Raw genomic sequence first — 21,014 nt, forward strand, 5'->3', positions numbered from 1 at the left:
TCCCCAACACCACTTGCGCGCCCCTCCCTGTCTCTCCCTTCCCATTCCACCGTCACTGTCCACTCACTCACGCCCCTCCCTTTCTCTCCCTTCCCCAAGCAAATGTCGCTGTCCACTTACGCCCCTCTTTGTCTCTCCTTCCCCCTTCCACCGTCACTCCACGCACTCACGCCCCTCCCTGTCTCTCCCTTCCCCAAGCAAATGTCGCTGTCCACTTACGCCCTTCTTTGTCTCTCCTTCCCCCTTCCACCGTCACTCCACGCACTCACGCCCCTCCCTTTCTCTCCCTTCCCCAAGCAAATGTCGCTGTCTACTTACGCCCCTGTCTTTCCCTGATGCCCCACTCCCTGTCAACTCACGTCTTTCCCATGTCTCTCCCCTCCTCAAGCTTCCGTCACTATCCACTCACTCACTCCCCTTCCTGTTTCTCCCTTATGCCCCGTGTCACTGTCCACGCACTCACGCCCCTTCCTGTCTCTCCCTTATGTTATCCCGTGTCACTGTCCACGCACCCCCTTCCTGTCTCTCCTTTATGCCCGGTGTCACAGTCCACGCACTCACGCCCCTTCCTGTCTCTCCCTTATGCCCCGTGTCACTGTCCAAGCACTCACGCCCCTTCCTGTCTCTCCCTTATGCTCCGTGTCACTGTCCACGCACTCACGCCCCTTCCTGTCTCTCCCTTATGCCCCGTGTCACTGTCCACACACTCACGCCCCTTCCTGTCTCTCCCTTATGCCCCGTGTCACTGTCCAAGCGCTCACGCCCCTGTCTCTCCCTTCGCCAGGCCTGGATATCGGGATGTCCGGCTCCCTGGACCGCCAGTCGCCCCTGAGCGTGGCGCCGGACACGGTGTCGCTGCTCTCCCCCGCCCCCAGCTTCACGGCCAACGGTGGACCCGCCTCCCCCAGGTGTGTGCAATTCTCCAGGGTCTGCTCATGTGCTGGACTCGTGATTTCGCCAGCAAGTATATAGAATAGTAAACCCTCCCGGTGAGAGTAGTCGGAGCTCGTTAGTTGCTCTCTGGGTACTGCTAGGGCCTTGTGAGGGTGTGGGTGTGGGTGTCTGGGTGTAGATATGGCTGTGACTATGGGTGGGTGTCTGGGTGTCCTTTCAGATGTTATGTAAATGTTCATCGACTTGGGAGAATAAATGTCTGTCAACCTCGTATGGAAGGAAAATTTTAAAAAGAGAGCGAAAGGTTGATGCAAACGTCATTGCTCCGCGTGGCCTCGGTGCTCATCTCCGTCACATTATCCCAGGACATAGATAGATAGTCAAAAGTTCAGAAAATAAGGTATAGTAGTTCAGAAATACAGGAAATAAGATAGGGAAGACAGAGATAGAATAAATACAAGGGAAAGAAAATGGGAAACAGTTGCGTTCGGTTGCGTCAATTTAAAACGGCATAACAAGTATTGATTGCATCGTTAGTTAGAAAAAAAACACAAGGAAAAGAAAATAGAAGAACACAGTTGAATAGAAAAGTTAGTTAAAAAGAAGAAATGCAAGGAAAAGATTAATGAGCCCTCGAGTAGAAAAAAATAAGTTGTAAGAAAATGGAATAGAATGAAGAAAAGTTGTTTAGAGAACGTTAATTAAAGAAGAAGAAAGGCAAGGAAAAGATTAGTTAATGAGCACAGTCGAGTAGAAGTTTGTAAGAAAAGAATAAAACTGAATGAAATGGAGAACAGGCGAGTGAAGAAAGTTAGTTATTAAGAAGAAATGAAAGGAAAAGAGGATGATGGAGCACATGAATATAGAAAAAAAAATGTAGTTAAAAAAGAAATACAAGGGAAGGCAAATGAGAACAGTTATGTAGAAGAGAAATTAAGTTAGGAAAGAAGAAATGGAAGGAAAAGAAATACAGGAAAAACAGTTGAAGAAAAAAGTTATAAAGCGAAATTACAAGGGAAGGTAATTGAGAACAGTAATGAATGTTAGTTAGAAAAAGAAAAACTGCAAGGAAAATATTATGGAACAGTTGAGTAGGAAAAAAAAGTAAGTTATAAAAGAAGAAATGCAAGGGAAAGAAAATAAACCACAATTGAGCAGAAAAAGTTAACTTGAAGAGATGAAAAAAATGCAAGAAAAAGATTATGGAGGTTGAGTAAAAAAAAGAAGTTAAAAAGAAATGCAAAGGAAAGAAAATAAACCACAATTGAGCAGAAAAAGTTAACTTGAAGAGATGAAAAAAAATGCAAGAAAAAGATTATGGAGGTTGAGTAAAAAAAAGAAGTTAAAAAGAAATGCAAAGGAAAGAAAATAAACCACAATTGAGCAGAAAAAGTTAACTTGAAGAGATGAAAAAAATGCAAGAAAAAGATTATGGAGGTTGAGTAAAAAAAAGAAGTTATGAAAAGAAATGCAAAGGAAAGAAAATAAACCGCAATTGAGCAGAAAAAGTTAGCTCGAAAAGATGAAAAAAATGTAAGGAAAAGGAAAAAAAAGTTATAAAAGAAGAAATATAAGGGGAAAAACAGATCAGTTGAGTGTGATGTCTCGCCGTCACCTTAAAACATAACGAGTCTTATTCCATTGTTAGAACATTTCCTCGGGGCGTAATAACAGCATTGTCTCACCAGCAACTTGAACGGCCTTACTTCATCATGGTGGCTGTTTGCCTTCACTCACTCACTCACTCTTTCCCTCCCTCTCTCTCTCTCTCCCTCCCTCACTCACACTTACGCAGCATTTTCACAGGTGCTTGCCAGTCTTATTTGCTATGGTATTGAAAGTCAGCTAGTCAGTCAATCATTCTCTCTGTTTCTGTCTCTGTCTGTGTCTGTGTCTGTGTCTGTGTCTCTCTCTCTCTCTCTCTCTCTCTCTCTCTCTCTCTCTCTCTCTCTCTCTCTCTCTCATACACAGGACACATAATGTTAACCACCTGGCCATTACAGCAATCCAACACTTCCTTTGTACCTATACTTCACTTTTTTTCCTATTCTAATACAAAGAACAGAGGCACAGCAATAGGAAAAAATAGTTCACCAAAGGCTTGTCTACAGAAAAACGTACACTTCCAAAAGGCCAAGGTCAGTTTAGTTCTCAAAGTTCACCGATCATGTACGAGGACAACATAATGGGTACTATTCCTGAATGTCCCGATAAAAGAGATGGAGTCAAGATATATGAGACGACTTATAATAATGGAAGAGGATAAGGAGGATAAGGATTAGGAGCATAAGAATGAGTAATAAATTAATCTTGGTAGTGGGGAGACTAAGAATGGAAACTCGACTATTCCTGGATATGCCTAAGAAAGGAGTGAAGTGGAGAGATTGTTATTTTAAGCAGTGGAAGGCAGAATATTTTTAGAGAACATAAGTGACACACATAGCAGACAAGATTTAGTGACCAGAGAGTGACGGTTGTGCCTAATTAACTTTTGTACGGGGATTATAGACAGTGAAAGGCAGGTACTGTATATAGTCGTGTATATCTCAACTCAGGTTTCAGAAATGATGATTGACAATGTTAGAAAATATAAAGTGAGGATGTTGCAGTAAACCCTTGCATTAGAGAGAGACATGAGCTAGACGAGTGTTAAAAGGAGCGAAGACAGTGGGGTTTACTCTTGCACTAGAAAGGTGGCCGTTCTGGTGATGAGAGTTAAATGTTAAGAAAATAAGAAAATGATGACTATTGGGTATGTGGCCTTTTTTTTATCTAATGATTTGCTAAGTGTGAAGCAGCAGTGTCAGGGTGAACCATGGAAGGCTGCTGCATACGAGTCAAACAGGATTGATGACACCCATTTTTGAGCTAAGGCAGCAACACGTATCAAAGCATAACTCTTGCTTTAGACAGAGGGTCAAGACACAGACGGGCATTGACAGTGTTCTTTCCTCCTCTGCAGCATGTCCACACCGCCCTTCACCATTGGCTCCAGCAACACCACCGGCCTCAGCACCTCCCCCAGCCAGTACCCGCCGACCCACCCGCTGTCTGGCTCCAAGCACCTCTGTTCCATCTGTGGTGACCGCGCCTCAGGCAAGCACTATGGTGTCTACAGGTGAGTGCTGATCATGTGCTGCTGATGATGCTGATACAACTGCTATTACTACTACTACTACTACTAGCACGATTTCTACTATACATTAATTTACTACTTTTGTTACTACTTTTAAGCACTAATTTACTACTACTGCTATTACTACTTATGTTACTACTACTACTTCTATTTGTTATTATTACTACTACCATCTCTACTACTAAACTTTCAGGCATTAATTTACTTTACTGCTATTACTTTCAAGCATTTATTTACTACTACTGTTATTACTACTTATAATTATTACTACTACTACTACTACGTCTCCCACATCTATTATTACTACTGCTGCTATTGCTACTTCTAAACCTTCAGGCATGTTTTACTACTACTACTACTACTACTACTTGTCTCTGTCTTTCCTAAATACCAAATGGGGCAGTATACAAAATGCAAAATATTTAACCCAACTCATCAAACTCAAGGTGACCAGTACAGCTTTGACACGCAGAACAGTCATGCCACTTCAGCGCGATTATTGTTCTGTCAGCAGCCTTCCAATAGTTGAGTCATTGTGCGAGGGAGTGAGTGGAAGTCTGTCTGTATTGAGTGAGTGGTGGCGCAAAGATATAATGACTTACGTATACCTGTTTCCCTCGGCACACCAAATACAAGGGCACTTATCCACTGCCGCTTGTTCCTCGTTCTTCCTGGGATGTGTAGCTTGCCTTTCCCAGTGCAAACTAGAAAAAAAATGCTCTGTCCGGACGCCTCGTATGTGTGTGTGTGTCTGTGTACATAGTGATTGGAAGTTTCTCTTATCTGCAATTCCTTTAATGTCTCTGTACAACTTGAAGCATTGTGATCAGTGTTATTCTTGTTCTAAAAGGGGACAGTCTAAGGCCCATCAATAACAAATGTTTGCAACTCGCTTCTTCTAATGATTGGAAGTTTCTCTTATCTGCAACTCCTTTAATGTCCCTGTACAACTTTAAGCATTGTGATCAGTGTTATTCTTGTTCTAAAAGGGGACAGTCTAAGGCCCATCAATAACAAATGTCTGCAACTCGCTTCTTCTAGTGATTGGAAATTTATCTTATCTGCAATTCCTTTAATGTCTCTGTACAACTTGAAGCATCGTGATCAGTGTTATTCTTGTTCTAAAAGGGAACAATCTGAGTCCCATCAATGATAAATGTCTGCAACTCACTTCTTCTGAGGACAGAGGAGATGCATTTAAGTCCTGTTGATGTGATGGTTTCTAGCGAGGTGTTTGTTAATGACCCAAACCAATCCCTGGAGCCGTGAGTGGTGTTCTGTTTGAAGCCTTTGTACTGCTTAAGCATCATAGTGTGTTTTTGCATTAAGTGTTTTGTCTGTGAGCTAAAACTTTTCTACGGCTTGTACACCCCCAACCACTGTGGCGTGTCTGCAGCAGGTGGTTTGTTAGTGATAATGAAAGTGTCCCTTCAGCATGTTTACCTTTAAGCATTGTGGTCCGTCTTTGCATTGTTTCGTTAGTAATCCTTAACCCATCGGCAGCTGTGAGGGGTGCAAGGGGTTCTTCAAGCGGACGGTGCGCAAGGACCTGACGTACGCGTGCCGTGAGGAGCGGTCATGCACCATCGACAAGCGCCAGAGGAACCGTTGCCAATACTGCCGCTACCAAAAATGCTTGACCATGGGGATGAAGAGAGAAGCGGTCCAGGTAGGGGCTGTAGAGGTGGGCTTCCCTGTGCTTGTTGTGGGCAGGCATCCGTCTGTACCTTTGTCTGTTGCTTGGCATCTGCTGGGGTGACGGTGACAGGCTCGGGTCATTTATGCGTTTCAGGGAGTTTTGCTTTGGTCACTGATCATGGTGTTCCGGAAAATGTTGATCTGTGCTTTGATATTATCCACATACATGTTTGGTCCATATTATGTTTTCATTACAATGTTTCAGACAAAAAAAAATGTTGTAGCCTACTATAGTATAGTACAACAACTGTTTCAGCCTGTCCCATCACCCCAGATGATGGTGCATGATGTGTATACTTACCCACCCACCCACCCCACCCACACTGTACCCCCCACCCACACATGGTACATGGGGAGTCACGTCACTCATGACTCACTGCCACACATTAATATAATGAGGATGAAATACATAATTTTGATTATATTTACGTGAAGGAAATAGAAGGAAATGGATTATCTGAATATATATTTTACCCACAAGTAGTAACTCTCCATGTACTATATTATAAAGACCTACACAGTCAAGTCCTGCCACTGCTTCTATCTGCCATACTATGAAGAGCAGTGAGAGAAGTCGAAGCAGTCAACTCTCATTCTTACCAGCTGATAAAATAGTCATCTGCCCATGAATGAACTGTTTACTGCTGTTACTAAGTTCTGAATTAGAATGGAAACACTTTTATGACTGAAAATTAACTTACACTCAGGTTCGGCGCCATATGACACGTGCAGTTGCGGCACCATGATTCTAGTCCAATTAATCAATTAATCAATCAACAGACACTCAAGTTATCAGATGAAAAACAAACCATAATTAGAACGAGTGTTAAAATCAAACTTTACTCTGAACCTTGAAGCAAGACATCAGCCAGCAAAAACTGCTTCCTCTTGGCAACAGGATCTTTGGCTGTGATAGGATTTGTCTGTATCAGTTGTTGTTGTCATTGTTTGGTGGAGACGTCTTGCATGGCACTCTTTTCATCCCTGCTCCGCCACATTCCAGGAGGAGCGCCAGCGGACAAAGGGCGACAAGGGTGATGGGGACACAGAGTCATCCTGCGGTGCCATCTCAGACATGCCGATCGCCAGCATACGGGAGGCTGAGCTCACTGTGGAACCCATAGATGAGCAGCCGCTGGACCAAGGGGTGAGGCTTCAGGTTCCACTCGCACCTCCTGATAGTGAAAAGTGTAGCTTTACTTTACCTTTTCATCCTGTCAGTGAAGTACCCTGTGCTAACCCTCTGGTAAGACAACCGACTGACCTGTACTGAGTTTGGGTCATTATTGTTCATGCTGCTGCTGCTGCCTTCCTCTGAGTGGGTAGGTGCTGGATGTAGTGCAACGTATTTCCTTATTTTCTTTCATCTTTCTTGTGATATCCTGGCTACAAAAACCTCTAAATTGCATAGTACTTGGTGGTAAATTTACTTATCCAAAAGGTTGGTGGTAAATTACTAAAACCTTTGACTACTCTGCTTGGTTTCAGCACCTAAATATAATGTTCCGAGGATAACATTAAACTCTGAATCTCAAAAATCAAATTTATATAAACTTTCATTGCCTTTGTTGCTGTTGTATTTAGCAAGAGTACTTTAGCTTAAAAGAAAGTTAATTGGTTGAGTCAGTTGCATCCTTCTCAAGCCTTGGAAAGCTGTCTTCTTTGACATTGATTACTATTATGTCCAGTGCCTACTCTGTGCTTATAATAATACCCTCTACCTTCTGTGGCTCTCTTCATTTTTCCCTGCATTGGTACTGCTAATCCTTTCTTCTGTAAATATTCGTTTTGTTCTTTCATCCTCAGCTTGTTTCTCCCATATTCTAACAGCATATTGAGTTTATCACACATCTACACATTTTAATCCTTATCCATGCAAGTTAAGTTTCTCTTCCCCATACTCTTATTTAACCCAGAGGCCAGACATTATAAAGCAGAACCTAAGTTCTTCCTGCATGTACTTCATAACTTCTTGCTATATTCTCACATCAGCCTCAGACCTCTTTTTCACCTCACTCATAAAATTTGAAAGAGAAGTATCATTTTGTTATCTTTGGAAGTCTTCCTGCTACCCAGTTTTTTGTAACAACTGAAGTTTTAGGTAAGTCACCCTTAGTAGCAGAGTGATGCAAGTTACCCCAAGTACTCATTAGAGTAGATGAAAATTATTACAAGGAGGTATATTTTTCCTGTGCTTTTACAGTAGCCAAGTTATTTTGACCCTTCCTGTGGGCCTCATCTCACCCCTGTACACATTCATGGCTCTGGTGTGCCATTGCCAATGGAGGTACTCATGTAAAGGGAAAAAAGGCCAAATATTCCCAACATTTCCATTTCTTTTCTGCTTTCAGGGACGAGAGGTATTGGCTGTGTTTTAACTTATATTTTAATTTAGAAAATCATTTATCAGTTTAATAATTCTGTTGTCATACAAAACAAAGATCAACCAAATAAATTTGGTTTAAAGTTAACTCTGCATAATAATGTTGCATATCATGGATATAAACCCTAAGAATCCTAAACTCTGTATTATGATGAAATTTCAGGGATTTTCATAAATCTCAGTTTGTCAGGACAAGAAAGTCGTACGATATTGGATATGCTGTCCATAATTCTTGTGATAATGCAACATTATTATGCACAGTATAGTGTAAACAATGTAGTGTTAATAATATTTGTTTGGATTTTAATCTTGTATGACAGGAGAATAGTAGTGAACACTAATTTTCTCATAAGAATGTAATTTGAAACATAGCCAAGTGTGAAAGGTTACAGCCAACACTCGTCTAACATTTGTGTTTCATTCTAGATACAATAGTACAGCCTCGCCTGATGACATGGGAGGCACGGCTGCTGCCATGAGCCTTTTGTCCAGCATTTCCCAGTGCTGTGAGGAAGACTGTCATACACAAGTATTTCAGAATAATCTTTCATCTCCCTCCAAGTGAATGAGGAAACCTTTTTTTCCATTGACTGATCAAAGAAACATTGCACAACTGTGGACGGATGACTCATGGCCAATATTCCACTGCTGGGGTTGTGTGGGATCTGGTAACTGGTAGCTAGGAACTTCGCTAAGACTCAGTCAGCTGCTTTGGCAAAACTGAGTTTGTTTTGCCACAACAAGTGACAGTCTTGGTGAAGCTCCTAGCTATCATTGTTACTCAAACTGCCACCACTAGAGTGAACTATAGTGATATAGTATAGTCTGTTTAAACCAACTGCTCCTTTGGTGCCCAAACAACATTTGTGACACTGCACCCGATTGACTGGCCTCCTCTCTTGGCTCTTCTGGTCGTTCTGGAAGTGACAGTCACTCACACATGCTCTTGGTGCAACATGCTGACATGTAACACCAAGAGCATGTACTCTTGGTCACTGTCACCTCCATGAGTCAAAAGAGGAAGTTAGCCAATCAGATGCAGCATTACAAATGCTGGTTAGGTACTAGAGGAACAGTTGGTTAGAACAGACCATAGGTGACTGAGCCGTGTCATTGATTGCCATAATACACCCGTTCCCCTGTATTCGTGGGCTCACTATTCGCACATATGCGGATTTTCCCCCAATTGCACAAAGTTGGCTGCAGAATAATTTTTGCGACACCACTCCAAACTTTCACGGTCCACCCGCGGACAATTCAGCACTTCGTAAGGAAAAGACGATAGACTGGGGTAATCACAGTGACAGCGTTCTTAATGTGAATAAAACCCACACTTGCAGATGAAAGATGTACATATACCAGGCAGTTTGGGTGGACACTGCCACCATGTTCAGTGGTAAGAAGCAGGAGAGGAAGTGAGGAAAGTCAGTGTAGCTCTTATTTTATACAAAGATGAACAGGTAGACATGAGAGGGAGGGGTGGGTGCACCCTTATTCAACAGTTATGTCACCTGCCCTCCCCCACGCTGTGATGGACAGATGAGGGATCAAAGGGTTGGGAAGAGACCTCTCCACCAGTGACCTCATTAATGGATCTAACTTGAGAGTACTAATTTTGTTTAAATTAAAATTGTTGCATTTCTTGATACACATTGCATAAATAACATTTTTTTATGATATAATGATTACAAAAAATATTGTGTTATTGAAGCAATATGTATTAATAATTTAACCAAAGGTATACTTTCAAGTTGGATCCAGCAATGAAGGGAGGTGACTTGTCAAATAGGTGTTTGCCTACGCCTCCTGGCGCCGCCGTCTCATGTTTACCCGTTGGTCTTTGTATAAAATGAGATCTCTACGGACTTTCCTCACTTCCTCTCCTGTTTCTCATCTCTGAAGATAGTGTCAGCATCCACCAAACCTATCTGCAACTGTGGGTTTTATTCACGGAAAGGACAATATTTAAATTCATAAGGCAGCATAAAAAATCATAAATAGCATCATTCATCAGCTCTACGTACCATAATTGTGTCGTATTTTATGTAAATTTCTTACATATATGTAGCCATTAAAGTCTCATTTTACTGTTAGGTACCCACCATAAAGACTCTTCCATTTTCTTTTTCAACATCAGGTGCTTAATTTAAAAATGTCTGCAAGGTAGTTTGAGGAACGTACGTGTATGCACCAAACACACGGCACAAACTGGGAGGCTGCTTTCTCTAATCATTTCCTGTGTGTACAACACTTGCAGTAATTACTTACTTTTCAAAACAATGAGAGCAGGCTACTTGCACACTTGTCATGCCTTGTACATGAACCCTGCTGCCACCACCCTACCACTCTATCATCTGTTTCTTTATGGTTATCAACTGAACAGCTGCTTATAGTTTCTTTATGGTTATCAACTGAACAGCTGCTTATAGTTATCTGTTTGTATTACTTGTTTCATTTATATTACTTGATTTTTATAGAAAGAAACATTCATTAGTAAATAATATTTATGGTATTAAATGTTTAAGCATCTGAAGTCGAAAAATAAAAAGGTGGAGACTTTTGTTGAGTACCCAACATTAAAGTGAGATTGTAATGACTACATATTTGTAAGAAGTTTACATGAATTATAGTACAGTTTATAGTACATATAGCTGATGAATGATGCTCCTTATGATATTACATGTTGCTTTCAGGTGACGGAAATGCTTTATTCAATAGAATTTGCGTAAAATTACTCTCTGTTTTTTGTGGGTTTAGAGGCTGGAGGCAGAGGCTGGAAACCAAATATCTGGCAGGCAAGAAAACTGTGCAGTGGATTCCCTCTCCCATGAAGCAGTTATCATCAGGTTATAAGACAAAACCCTCATTAAGTAAATGCTTTTTCTTCAAGTATGAATGAATGATATAGGAAAGAATCTTCAATATTAAAGATTTTCAAGTCACCTCAGACCTGTAAAATGATTATATCACATATCCTCTGCTATACTGTTTATACCCACATAATCACATATCCTCTGCTATATTGTTTATACCTACATTCAGAATAAGCATTCATTACTTAATGAAAGTTTTATCTTATATAAAACATGATGAAGACAGCTTCATTATACCTAAGTATGTACACCCTACATGTCTTTAATATTGTTCCCCATTATTCGTGGGGGTAAGGGGACATGGACCCTCCCGGATGGCAAATTTCTGCCAAAACTGGTGTCACACTGTGCCTTTTACCTCCAACCATGTTCACAGTAGGCGCAACCGGCAACTTCAACTTTTTTGGGTGTGTGGCACACACAACTAAGGTCAGTTGCCCATGTCCACAATGTAAACAAACCAGTCACCCTGTATCTTCATACGGTTTCCAAAAGTAAGGGTTGTTGTGGCTTCTGCTGCTGTTAAATGGAAGTAAGAAGCAGTTGTGGGTACGATCATGTATTCAAAGACGGGAGGACAGGAATTTTTACCCAAACTTCGTCAGAGAACTGTGCTGTGAAGATCGGGAGTGAGAAAGAAGTATTTGAATTAATGAAAATGGTTGCCCCACTCATATCCAAGCAATATGCCAGAATGAGGGAAGAGCAGCAGCAAACATGGACTGTTCACTTCTTCTTAAATTCTTTTTGGAAAGCGCTTATGTGTGTGGTCCCACAGCACAGGGTGTTCTCTTATCTTGTAGACAATGCAGCTCTGCCAATCCACTTTACGATTCTCTTGGTAGGCCATCTCCCACTACTCATATACTCCCGAGCTATTACTGTCATTCGTTTGTTTACATACAGCCGTGCAGTTGCTCATACCCACAAGAGTTTTCCATCCATATGAATAGCCAACAACTCGCTCCCGGTTGAGTGTACAGGCAACCATGGTTGCTCCAAGCTCCAACAGTTGGAGGAAAACGATCATTGTGACACCGCCTTAATAGTGCAGTCTGTCCTGGTGTGTGGTGAGGACCTTGATATAAAAAATTTACATACCTTGATAGCGTAGTTCATAAGAACAGCAGGTCTCGTCAAGAAGTCTTACAGTGGATTGACTTGGTCCATGGTGTTATGGCATTGTTGATATCTGTGCAGAAGGACCCAGATCCAAATCTTCCAAGTTTCTTGTGCTTCCTGTCTTACTCTCTGGCAGTGAGATGTGTGATGCCTTTGGTAATACGCAGAATCATGGGATATCGCTGAAATGACTGTGTTAAACTGGCGACTTCTCCATGAAACTGATTCATCATCTATTACTTGCATAGTTTATCAATGACAACTTCAGCTTTACTGGTGTGTAGCACACTATGCAGAAGCCAACCCTGTTCCCTGGGTTGTTTCTGTATGAGTCAACCCCAAGTGGAGGAGGCCAAGGGGACCCCACAGAGTTCGTGGCTTGAGCAAGTCAATAGATCCTGTCATGAGGTACTTGGGATGGGAAGAGGGCCTGTTTGGAGACTTGTCCAGGGGAATCGCTGGGTTTGACATTATAAGGTGGGTGAGGCAACTTGCCCCCCAGCACATGCTCCCATTGATTGATTGATTCTACTGGCCACTGGGGTGCAGGGTGTCGATGTGATGGAACATTAGTAACCTGCCATACAGCAGCCAGCCATGGCTCAGTGGATCTCCACCATGAACAAAAAATCACTGCAGACATCTCCTCCTCACACTTCTTCAGAGTGACTTGCTGGAGATCATGTATGTGATGGGATGGACAGACCTCAGCTACCTCTGAGCACCCATTTAAGTCAACCCTCTGGTGGGCATAGAGAATGGCAAGGCTCTGGGCTGGTGGTTGGTGTCACCTGAGGGTGTGCTGATGTGGGGATTTAGTGATGCCTTCTTGGTGCCCCGGCTGTTATTGCAGGTCTTGGCTCATTTCTCGCTTGGCCACATGAAAAGTTACAGCAAACAGGAAGCTCAGCTGAGTGTTTACAGTTAGATGCAGTACAACCTCCCCTGATGGCAAGGGGAGGCATGGCTTCTGCTGTAAGCCTCCCGCCTGACATTGACCCACGCTGCCTTTTGTCCCTGAAAGAGAAATCTTGGTTGAAATATTGGTACTGTCTTGTATTTTTTTCTCTCTGCATAGATGCATCCATTCCATAGATCTAAAATTCTACCTTAGTCTACCATTTTCATGAGATGTGTATGGGACACTGTATTCTTAAATATTATTTAATCACTAATCAGTATCTAATGCCTTAATAACAAGTCTCTCTGCAAGAGATCCCCAAACTAGTTTCATAAAGCTACAAGATGTCTCCAACAATACACCATTATCTGCATGGATAGCCAGTGTCTGTCTGTTTGTCTGTCTACTGATACATTTGTTTAGGCATAAGGGAAACAGCTATTCTTTCACTTGAAAAATCTTCCCATCAACACTAAATCTTTTAATTGTGCCCCAGTTGCAAGGAGGGAGGTTTAGGCTCATTAGAGAATAACAGAGGGCACCATAACTTGCATGTATTTGTGGACCATAGAATCCCTTCATCAGCTTAAAGTAAAGTCTCAACATAATTTGGACAGAGTAGTTATCTTGTCATCTTGTCTAAGTACAGCTCCAGTATTTTTTTCAGTAGATAATTTTTTTTAGAAATTTAAAGGATAAATAAAAGGATTTTTTAGTTGAATTCATATGTAACAGTGGTTAGGATATGTAATTGATGTGTAAGGATGGATTATATACATCCACAGCCCAAAAGTCCATCATAAAAGGGTAGGAAAAGATTAAATCACAGAATGACTATGAGAGCAGGATGGTCTCATGGTGTGACATGGTCTTTGGTGTGACAGGACCATCCATTGTAAAACAGGAGAAAACTGTAGAATAGTTTAGAGAGCAGGAGGACAGGAATGGTAGAGACAATGAACAGAAATCAAAGAATACCCTTTGCCTTAGAGAGGAAAAATCAAAAGTATTTAAAGCTAATTTTTCTGTGCCAGAAGATAAAAAGGTTTAGGATAGCAGGTGACAAATGTTTTCCCAAAGTGTAGACATTACAAAGCAGAAAGCAAATTTCCCTATTATATATATAACCCTTGACAATTGTCAAGTTTGTTCCATGTAGCGCTGGGTGGAACAAACATGACAAAAAAAAGAGTATTGACCAGAGTTTCTTTCACCTACATGACGTCACAGTATCCCTTGCCTTACCGGCAAATCTTTCAGACTACGCTCAGTGCTCAAGTGGCTGCCCCAGAAAAGGTAATTGAAATAATTTGCTTCGTGTACCCCCACAATTTATCCCCCATATAACTGTGTGTGTTACCCACATTATAAGCAAAGCCGGTGGTTGACATCTGAAAGTTGCCCTACACACTCACTTATCTAATCGGCTTTATGATTTTCAAGACTGAACACAAGTACACCACTATGATTTATCAACTTATGGGCTGGCATGCCAGCATTTTTTTTAAGGCCCACCCAAACTTTTTTATGCTATATTTTCTTGTCGTGCTATAGAGAACGGATGGACAACCAGGTAAGTAAACCAGGTGAGACCATTTAAACTATCATTGCTCTGAAGGTTGGGGATAACCAGACCAAGGAAATACCTGACCAACTTGGAGTCAGTGGTTGCATGTGAGAAGATACTCAGAATTCTGACAGGAGGGGAAGCTGCAGAGCCACACCAACCCAGAGAAGTGGTCTGGTAGCCCTCACTAGAACTGCAGTCATTTTGCTTTCATGGTGAAGAGAGTGAGTGTTCATTGACAAATCTTCGTGTAACAGCCTGCAAAATAAAGGAGTCTAATCCAGGTCTGTTTGGTGAGGAAACTATGTACTGTAAGCAGATGTGTGTTTGAGCTTCGTTACACGTGCCACTGTCATGGGTAGAAGAACATGTAAGACCACAGTTATCTGGGCAGGGGGAGTCATTGGGGGGGGGGGGCATGCAGCAAAAAATTTCCATCACTTTTCCAGGGGCAGCCACACGAGCACTGAGGGGTCTGAGAGGTTCAACAAGAAGGGAAGGGACACTGCAATGTTATGTAGGTGGAACAAACTTATGTCAATAATTCCAACGCCCTTATTCATATCATTGTATTTTTTTTTTACACAAGTTTGTCCCACTCAGCGCTACCTGGAACAATTGATCGATTGACAGGGGCATGCGATTACGGCACTACATGAAACAAACTTTCATCAAGTGGTGTATAGTTATATAATCAGCACAAAGTTTGTTGCCTAGTGGTAAAATGTTCCCAAGCCAAACCCATAGCAGTGGAAAGAACTTGTTGCTCTTTCTTCAGCAGGATGTGGTGAGCAACATCTGCCAGGCAGCCGACAGACACCTGGTGCAGCTGGTGGAGTGGGCCAAGCACATCCCTCACTTCACAGACCTTCCCATAGAGGACCAAGTGGTGTTACTCAAAGCTGGTGAGTCACAGCTGACCTTCTACACCCATTGCACCTATTGACCCTACTCCCAACATACACTACACTAGCACCTATTGACCTACCCAAATTAGAGAGGAAGAAAATATGTTAGAAAATGGGAGAAGTGGAATTTACCTAATGTCCTTTTTTGGTGTTATTCTCTGCAGGCTGGAACGAGCTGCTCATCGCCTCCTTCTCCCACCGCAGCATGGGTGTTGAGGACGGCATTGTGCTGGCCACTGGGCTCGTGGTGAGTCTGGGTGCAACACGCATTACTGGAGTCTTGAGGGGATGTACAGGGCAGTCTTGTGAACTTCACATCTTGCTGGGGACATTACTGGGGGCTTATGAGAGGTCACATTACCAGGGACACTTGAGAGGACATTACTGGGGACACATCATTAAGGATCTTTGAGACCACTGGTGACCTCTGGGAGAACTCATTATGGAGGGTCATTGAGGAACATATTGTTGTCTCATAGATATTGTAGAAATTAATTGTGCTTGTTATGAGAATGGGGATGGTCACACATGACTGGGGATTGTTTATTTATTAATGACTGTAATAACTAGCTCCCTCACACAATCTATGACTGGAACCCTTGTGGAAATAGAATAGCTGTAGCAAGAGCACAGTTTTGAAAGTTTAGGAGAGGCGCATAGAGAGAGACATCTAACAGCATAACAGTAGTTCTTAGAATTAGAAAACTCAACAATTAATGCTTCTAAATGTTTTCCCTCCTCAGATCCACAGAAGTAGTGCTCACCAGGCTGGGGTGGGCCCCATATTTGATCGTGTCCTCTCTGAGCTGGTGGCCAAGATGAAGGAGATGAAGATTGACAAGACGGAGCTGGGCTGCCTCCGCTCCATCGTCCTATTCAACCCAGGTGGGCAGCCAGTCCTGTCCCCTGCTGCAAACTAATCACATGATTACTTGTATAGTAGACAAAACTTAGGAGCCAGTCCCATGCTGTAAATTTTTCACTTTATCATAGTAAACTCGGTATTGACAGTTATTGGAACCAACAAAGTCCATAGGCCTTAATGTTGATCTGTTCCAGTTCCAGACTATTGTTTCGATTGGTCTGTGACAGTAACAATATCTTGGTCCTACAGTAGCTTCGGTTTTGGCAAGCGATTTAAGTTCATGCATTTATTATTTCTTGGATATGTAGCTAATAAAAGGGTAAATTATGGCATCCAGAGGAAGTGGAAAACATAATGTGTGAATATAACTATTGTTATTGATAAAGGAGGTAGAATCAAGCAGAATATTAACAGATGCTTACAGGCGAGTGGTCACCATATTTGTGTTGACTACATTTGTGCTAGCTGACAAGTCAAGCCACAACTGGTGAGGCTAGGTTACTAAATTACCAGCAATAATTTACTATCTCTAGGTTAGTTGGTTTAGGCAGGCAGGTTTGCTTAGGTACAAAAAATGAAAACATAATTGTATTATCAGCCATTAACAAAACATATGACAGGGACCAACCTTGGAGTATTTTGGAACGAGATTAATTTTGCTTCTTCAGAAGATATATCAGAAAATTTGAATAGACATGCATTGAATTTATGTTAACTGAGTATTTTTAAAAGTTCCTTATTTACTTACCTATCTAAACAGATGCCAAAGGACTAAACTGCTGCAATGACGTGGAAATCTTGCGAGAGAAGGTGTACGCTGCCCTGGAGGAGTACACACGCACCACCTACCCTGACGAGCCCGGACGCTTCGCCAAGCTGCTCCTGCGACTCCCTGCACTCAGGTCCATTGGCCTCAAGTGTCTTGAGTACCTCTTCCTGTTTAAGGTAAGATGACACTAAAACTCTGCCCTTCCAATTATAAGAATTACCTTTTGGGGTAATTTTTAAATAGGATTACCACATTTTCTGGAAATTATGCAAACTTTTCATCAACATGAAAGTACAAAGTAATAGTAATGTACCATGAAAGTACAAAGTAATATTCTTGAAAATACAGTATTCATATATCTTAAGTCTATCAGAGGAAAAAATCAAAATATGTCAAAACAAACAAAGCATTCTGAGCCCATATAAAATATTTAACCCTTTACTTTTGTTGCAGCTGATTGGAGACACTCCCCTGGAGAGCTACTTGATGAAGATGCTTGTAGACAACCCAAGTTCAAGCACCACTCCCCCCACCAGCTAGGCCAACCTGTCATGGGCTGCCCAGTGGGACTAGCAGCTGGCATTCAGTCCCCTAATACTGCTTGCAAAAAAATGAATTGTCACTGTTAGGGAGTCCCAATGGAATGCTCTCAGATGTCTGTCCTCATTGTGATCAGAATGTTGGAATGATGTTGAATGTTGCCAGGGTTGATGTGGAGTGTTGCCTTTCAAGAATGTCATCCCAGCACGCTGGAGCTGTCAGGAGGAAAGTGTCAGAATTAAAAGTTTGTGGCAGATGGTTGTAAGTGTTGTTGAAGCTGAGGCATTGTAAAAGGAAGCAGAGTGTGGGTCTAGGAACTCCTTTCCTAGGCTGCAGAATACACCAGAGAGGTACAGCATAATAATGCAGAGGCAGGATTCTGTTAGCACTGCAGAGACTGGAAAAGTTTCATTTACTTTACTTATATATGTATATGATATATATTTTCTGCTGTGAGTGTTAAATAAGTATTATCTTGAGAGTTAATATCCTTCTGGAAAAGCAATGAAGTTTTTACTAATATTTCATTTTATAGTTTTATGTTATGTAATAAATATATACTGAGAATGTTATCTACAAAAAAGGATATATTAACACATCCAGCCACAGACAATAACAGCTTTTTGTTGGAGCCCTGCAGGACTGTTTAGTTAGTGTAGTAAGACAATCCTCCACATGACACTGTGTAAAGCAAGACAAACAGTACAAATTAATAGCAGACGTTTCCTTGCTAACATTAGGTTTCCAGGAGTGTGTGGCGTGCTGGGGGTCTTCTGGCCACGGCAGGTCACTGAGAGGAAGACACTGCTTCATGTGGTGGCATGCTGGTGGTGTTTTGTAGGAAGGAGCCTCATTGATATTATTTTAAAGATTTTTTTGATGATGAAAGTCCAATTAGACAAAGATCTAGCAGTAGCCTTAGCATAATTAAGTGTTATGTGTCCTTGATTCACTGCAGCAACCATTGTTGCAATCCCAGTAATACCAGCGCTTCATTCATAAGAGAAGGACAATGCACAGTGGACATTAGTGGCCCAGCCCAGTGCTGTGACGGAACTAGGAAGCATTGCGTCAACTAGGAAAGGTTACACGAATTTGGAAATGTTAAGTTTTAAGAAACCAAATGAGATTGATCCTGCAATACAACAGGAGTCTTTAACTAGTAGAAAGTGTTGCATGTTTCACCCCAGAAGGTGTTTTGACCGATGAACTTTTGATGAGTGTTTATAAATGTTTGTGAAAATGTCAAACAAACAAGTCTTGTTGGTTATTCTGTCATGCTTTAGCACAAGCTTCATCCCAGTGTAATTTTGTACATAAATATTCATGTCATATTCATTTTGACCACATTGCTAAGCGTTTAAGGCTCCATTAGTGTGTAATGACCCGGCGGCGGCGGCGGCCAGACACACGGCCGCCAGATTGATTGAGTGACACGATAAAAAATTTCTAAAACTGTTCTTTCTCAGCTGTTATCATTGATCTAAGTCATATGTTATTCTAAACTGAATATTTAATATTCTGTGGTAGCTAAATACCTTTAGAACTATAACAAATTTTATCGTGTTTAAAGAAATGCATAAATATTTGAACACATTAATTTTTTAAGAAATTACAGTAATTGATCGTCACTAAAAACAAACGCATCATTTCACAAAACTTTTTAATATTCAACCATCCTCTGTATATATATACATATATATTTGTTTTTTTTCTGTTATGGCTGCAAAGGTTTTTTTTATTTTTTATTATTCAGTTCATGTAGAACAGTACAAGTGATGTTGTGTGCAAGACCATTTACCTCTGGAAAGTGATCTTGTTTGGAATTGAATGTGGTGATAACTTTTTTTTTTGCATATTTTTAAGTCCCCAGCATAGTTGTCATTCTGAACCTTCCTCTGCTGATAGTTAAATTTGTTCTCCTTAATGGGGGAATTAGTGAAGAGAACTTTTGTGGTGTTCTGCTTATGAACATGACATTGCAAATGTTCCATTTTTCAAGATTCCCCTTCAGGGATGGGAAATTTACACTATTGACATTGGAAGATCTCTTCAATTGGCAAGTATGGACCTTCCCAGTAACTTTCCCACACACTATCCCGGTTGTGACCTTGGCTGGCGACCCTGTGGCTGACAGGGAGGCTGGCCACAGGAGTCTGTAATAGTGCTGACCCTCTATAGCAAGCATTGCTCAGGTGATAAAATATTGAACCCTTACAAAATCACTTGTTAAAACAGCATTTAGTAATACCCTTGTATCTTTAAGTTTACTTTGCTGGAAAAAATAAATTTATATATGCAATACATGCAATCTTTGCAAATATTTGTATTCACAATGAAATATGGCAGTTTACATACCCGGTGTTGCTATTAGGGAAAGAATGTATATTGTAACCTTGGAAGCCAGCATCATAATATGAAAGTTGGGTTGATGTGAAACCAACTCTTACATTACATACAGTTGTTGTTGCCTAGAACCTTCTTGTTCCTCAGAAAGATATGATTGTGCTTATGGCAATGTATCTTACTTATTCTCTTCTGTGGTGATAGGATTATGTAGAACAGTTTATAGAAATTAGTCATACTTAGGGATTTTTCACTTTTGTAATCATTACATTTGGTTTTTAGATAAATTTGCCCAGTGCTCAAGTTTTCATGAATGTTATTGAGTCAAGATCTTAGGTGTTGCAAGACTATTTTTGTTATTAATGATCATCTTCAAAGTGGAATGACAGTTTTGTACATAGCATTAATATCTGTAATTTTAAGTGTCATTACAAATGCTGGAGACTAAGAAAATAATCACAATTAACACTTGCACTTTTGTGGATCTTGGTCAGAGCATACATACCTAGTACTGCAACAGTTCATTGCTTGGCAGACAGCCGACAATTAATTGTATCATTTGATTGCTGAGACTGTCAGCGTAAAAATAAATTAAACCTTGTGTGCTGCTGAAACCCACACTTAAGTATTGACATGGTGGTGATCTTAATGTGTTCCCTTAATCCAGTGTTGGCCCATTTAGTGGCATGTTGAAATAAATTAAATAGAAACAAATTATTTTACTGAACCTGGTGACTGCAGGAACAAGAACACTTCCCAACCAGTGAAAATGTAGTAATGTAGCCTTCTCGTGTTAGTCTATTAAACCTGACCTCAGCAGTGTTGGGAAAGAATTGCAGTTAGTATGTGAGAGAGAGAGAGAGAGAGAGAGAGAGAGAGAGAGAGAGAGAGCAGGACTATTGTAGCTACACAAGTATTGGAGCTGCTGGTGGCCAGGAAAACTGAAATGTGGTGGAAGATCGCAGGTTAGAGGAAATAAAGCCTAAATGGAACATGAAAGAGCAAAGTAAGG

General features: G+C 41.2%; 1 protein-coding gene across 11 annotated transcripts; it reads left to right on the forward strand.

The window, feature by feature from the left end:
• Positions 1–749: 749 nt before the first annotated feature.
• Positions 750–20,716, forward strand: LOC127004455 (retinoic acid receptor RXR-like). Of its 11 annotated transcripts, none has more exons than XM_050872182.1 (10): positions 750–908; positions 3,857–4,012; positions 5,534–5,714; positions 6,732–6,974; positions 14,268–14,303; positions 15,353–15,479; positions 15,647–15,729; positions 16,226–16,367; positions 17,108–17,292; positions 17,570–20,716. In XM_050872182.1, exons 1-10 carry the CDS (start codon positions 799–801, stop codon positions 17,654–17,656), a joined length of 1,350 nt encoding a protein of 449 aa, XP_050728139.1. In that variant the 5' UTR covers positions 750–798; the 3' UTR covers positions 17,657–20,716. The 11 variants fall into 11 exon arrangements, with proteins under 11 accessions (XP_050728139.1, XP_050728146.1, XP_050728140.1 ...); XM_050872189.1 differs by having other exon boundaries at positions 751–908; positions 6,732–6,875; XM_050872183.1 differs by having other exon boundaries at positions 751–908; positions 5,534–5,699.
• Positions 20,717–21,014: the final 298 nt, after the last annotated feature.

Source organism: Eriocheir sinensis, chromosome 28 (assembly GCF_024679095.1).
Source record: "Eriocheir sinensis breed Jianghai 21 chromosome 28, ASM2467909v1, whole genome shotgun sequence".
Classification (NCBI taxonomy): domain Eukaryota; kingdom Metazoa; phylum Arthropoda; class Malacostraca; order Decapoda; family Varunidae; genus Eriocheir; species Eriocheir sinensis.

Coding starts and splice junctions, on each gene's coding strand:
- LOC127004455 (XM_050872182.1), top strand. CDS start 799: ATGTCCGGCTCCCTGGACCGCCAGTCGCCCCTGAGCGTGGCGCCGGAC. Junction 4,013..5,533: donor AAGCACTATGGTGTCTACAG/GTGAGTGCTGAT, acceptor ACCCATCGGCAG/CTGTGAGGGGTGCAAGGGGT. Junction 14,304..15,352: donor AAGTGGCTGCCCCAGAAAAG/GTAATTGAAATA, acceptor CTCTTTCTTCAG/CAGGATGTGGTGAGCAACAT.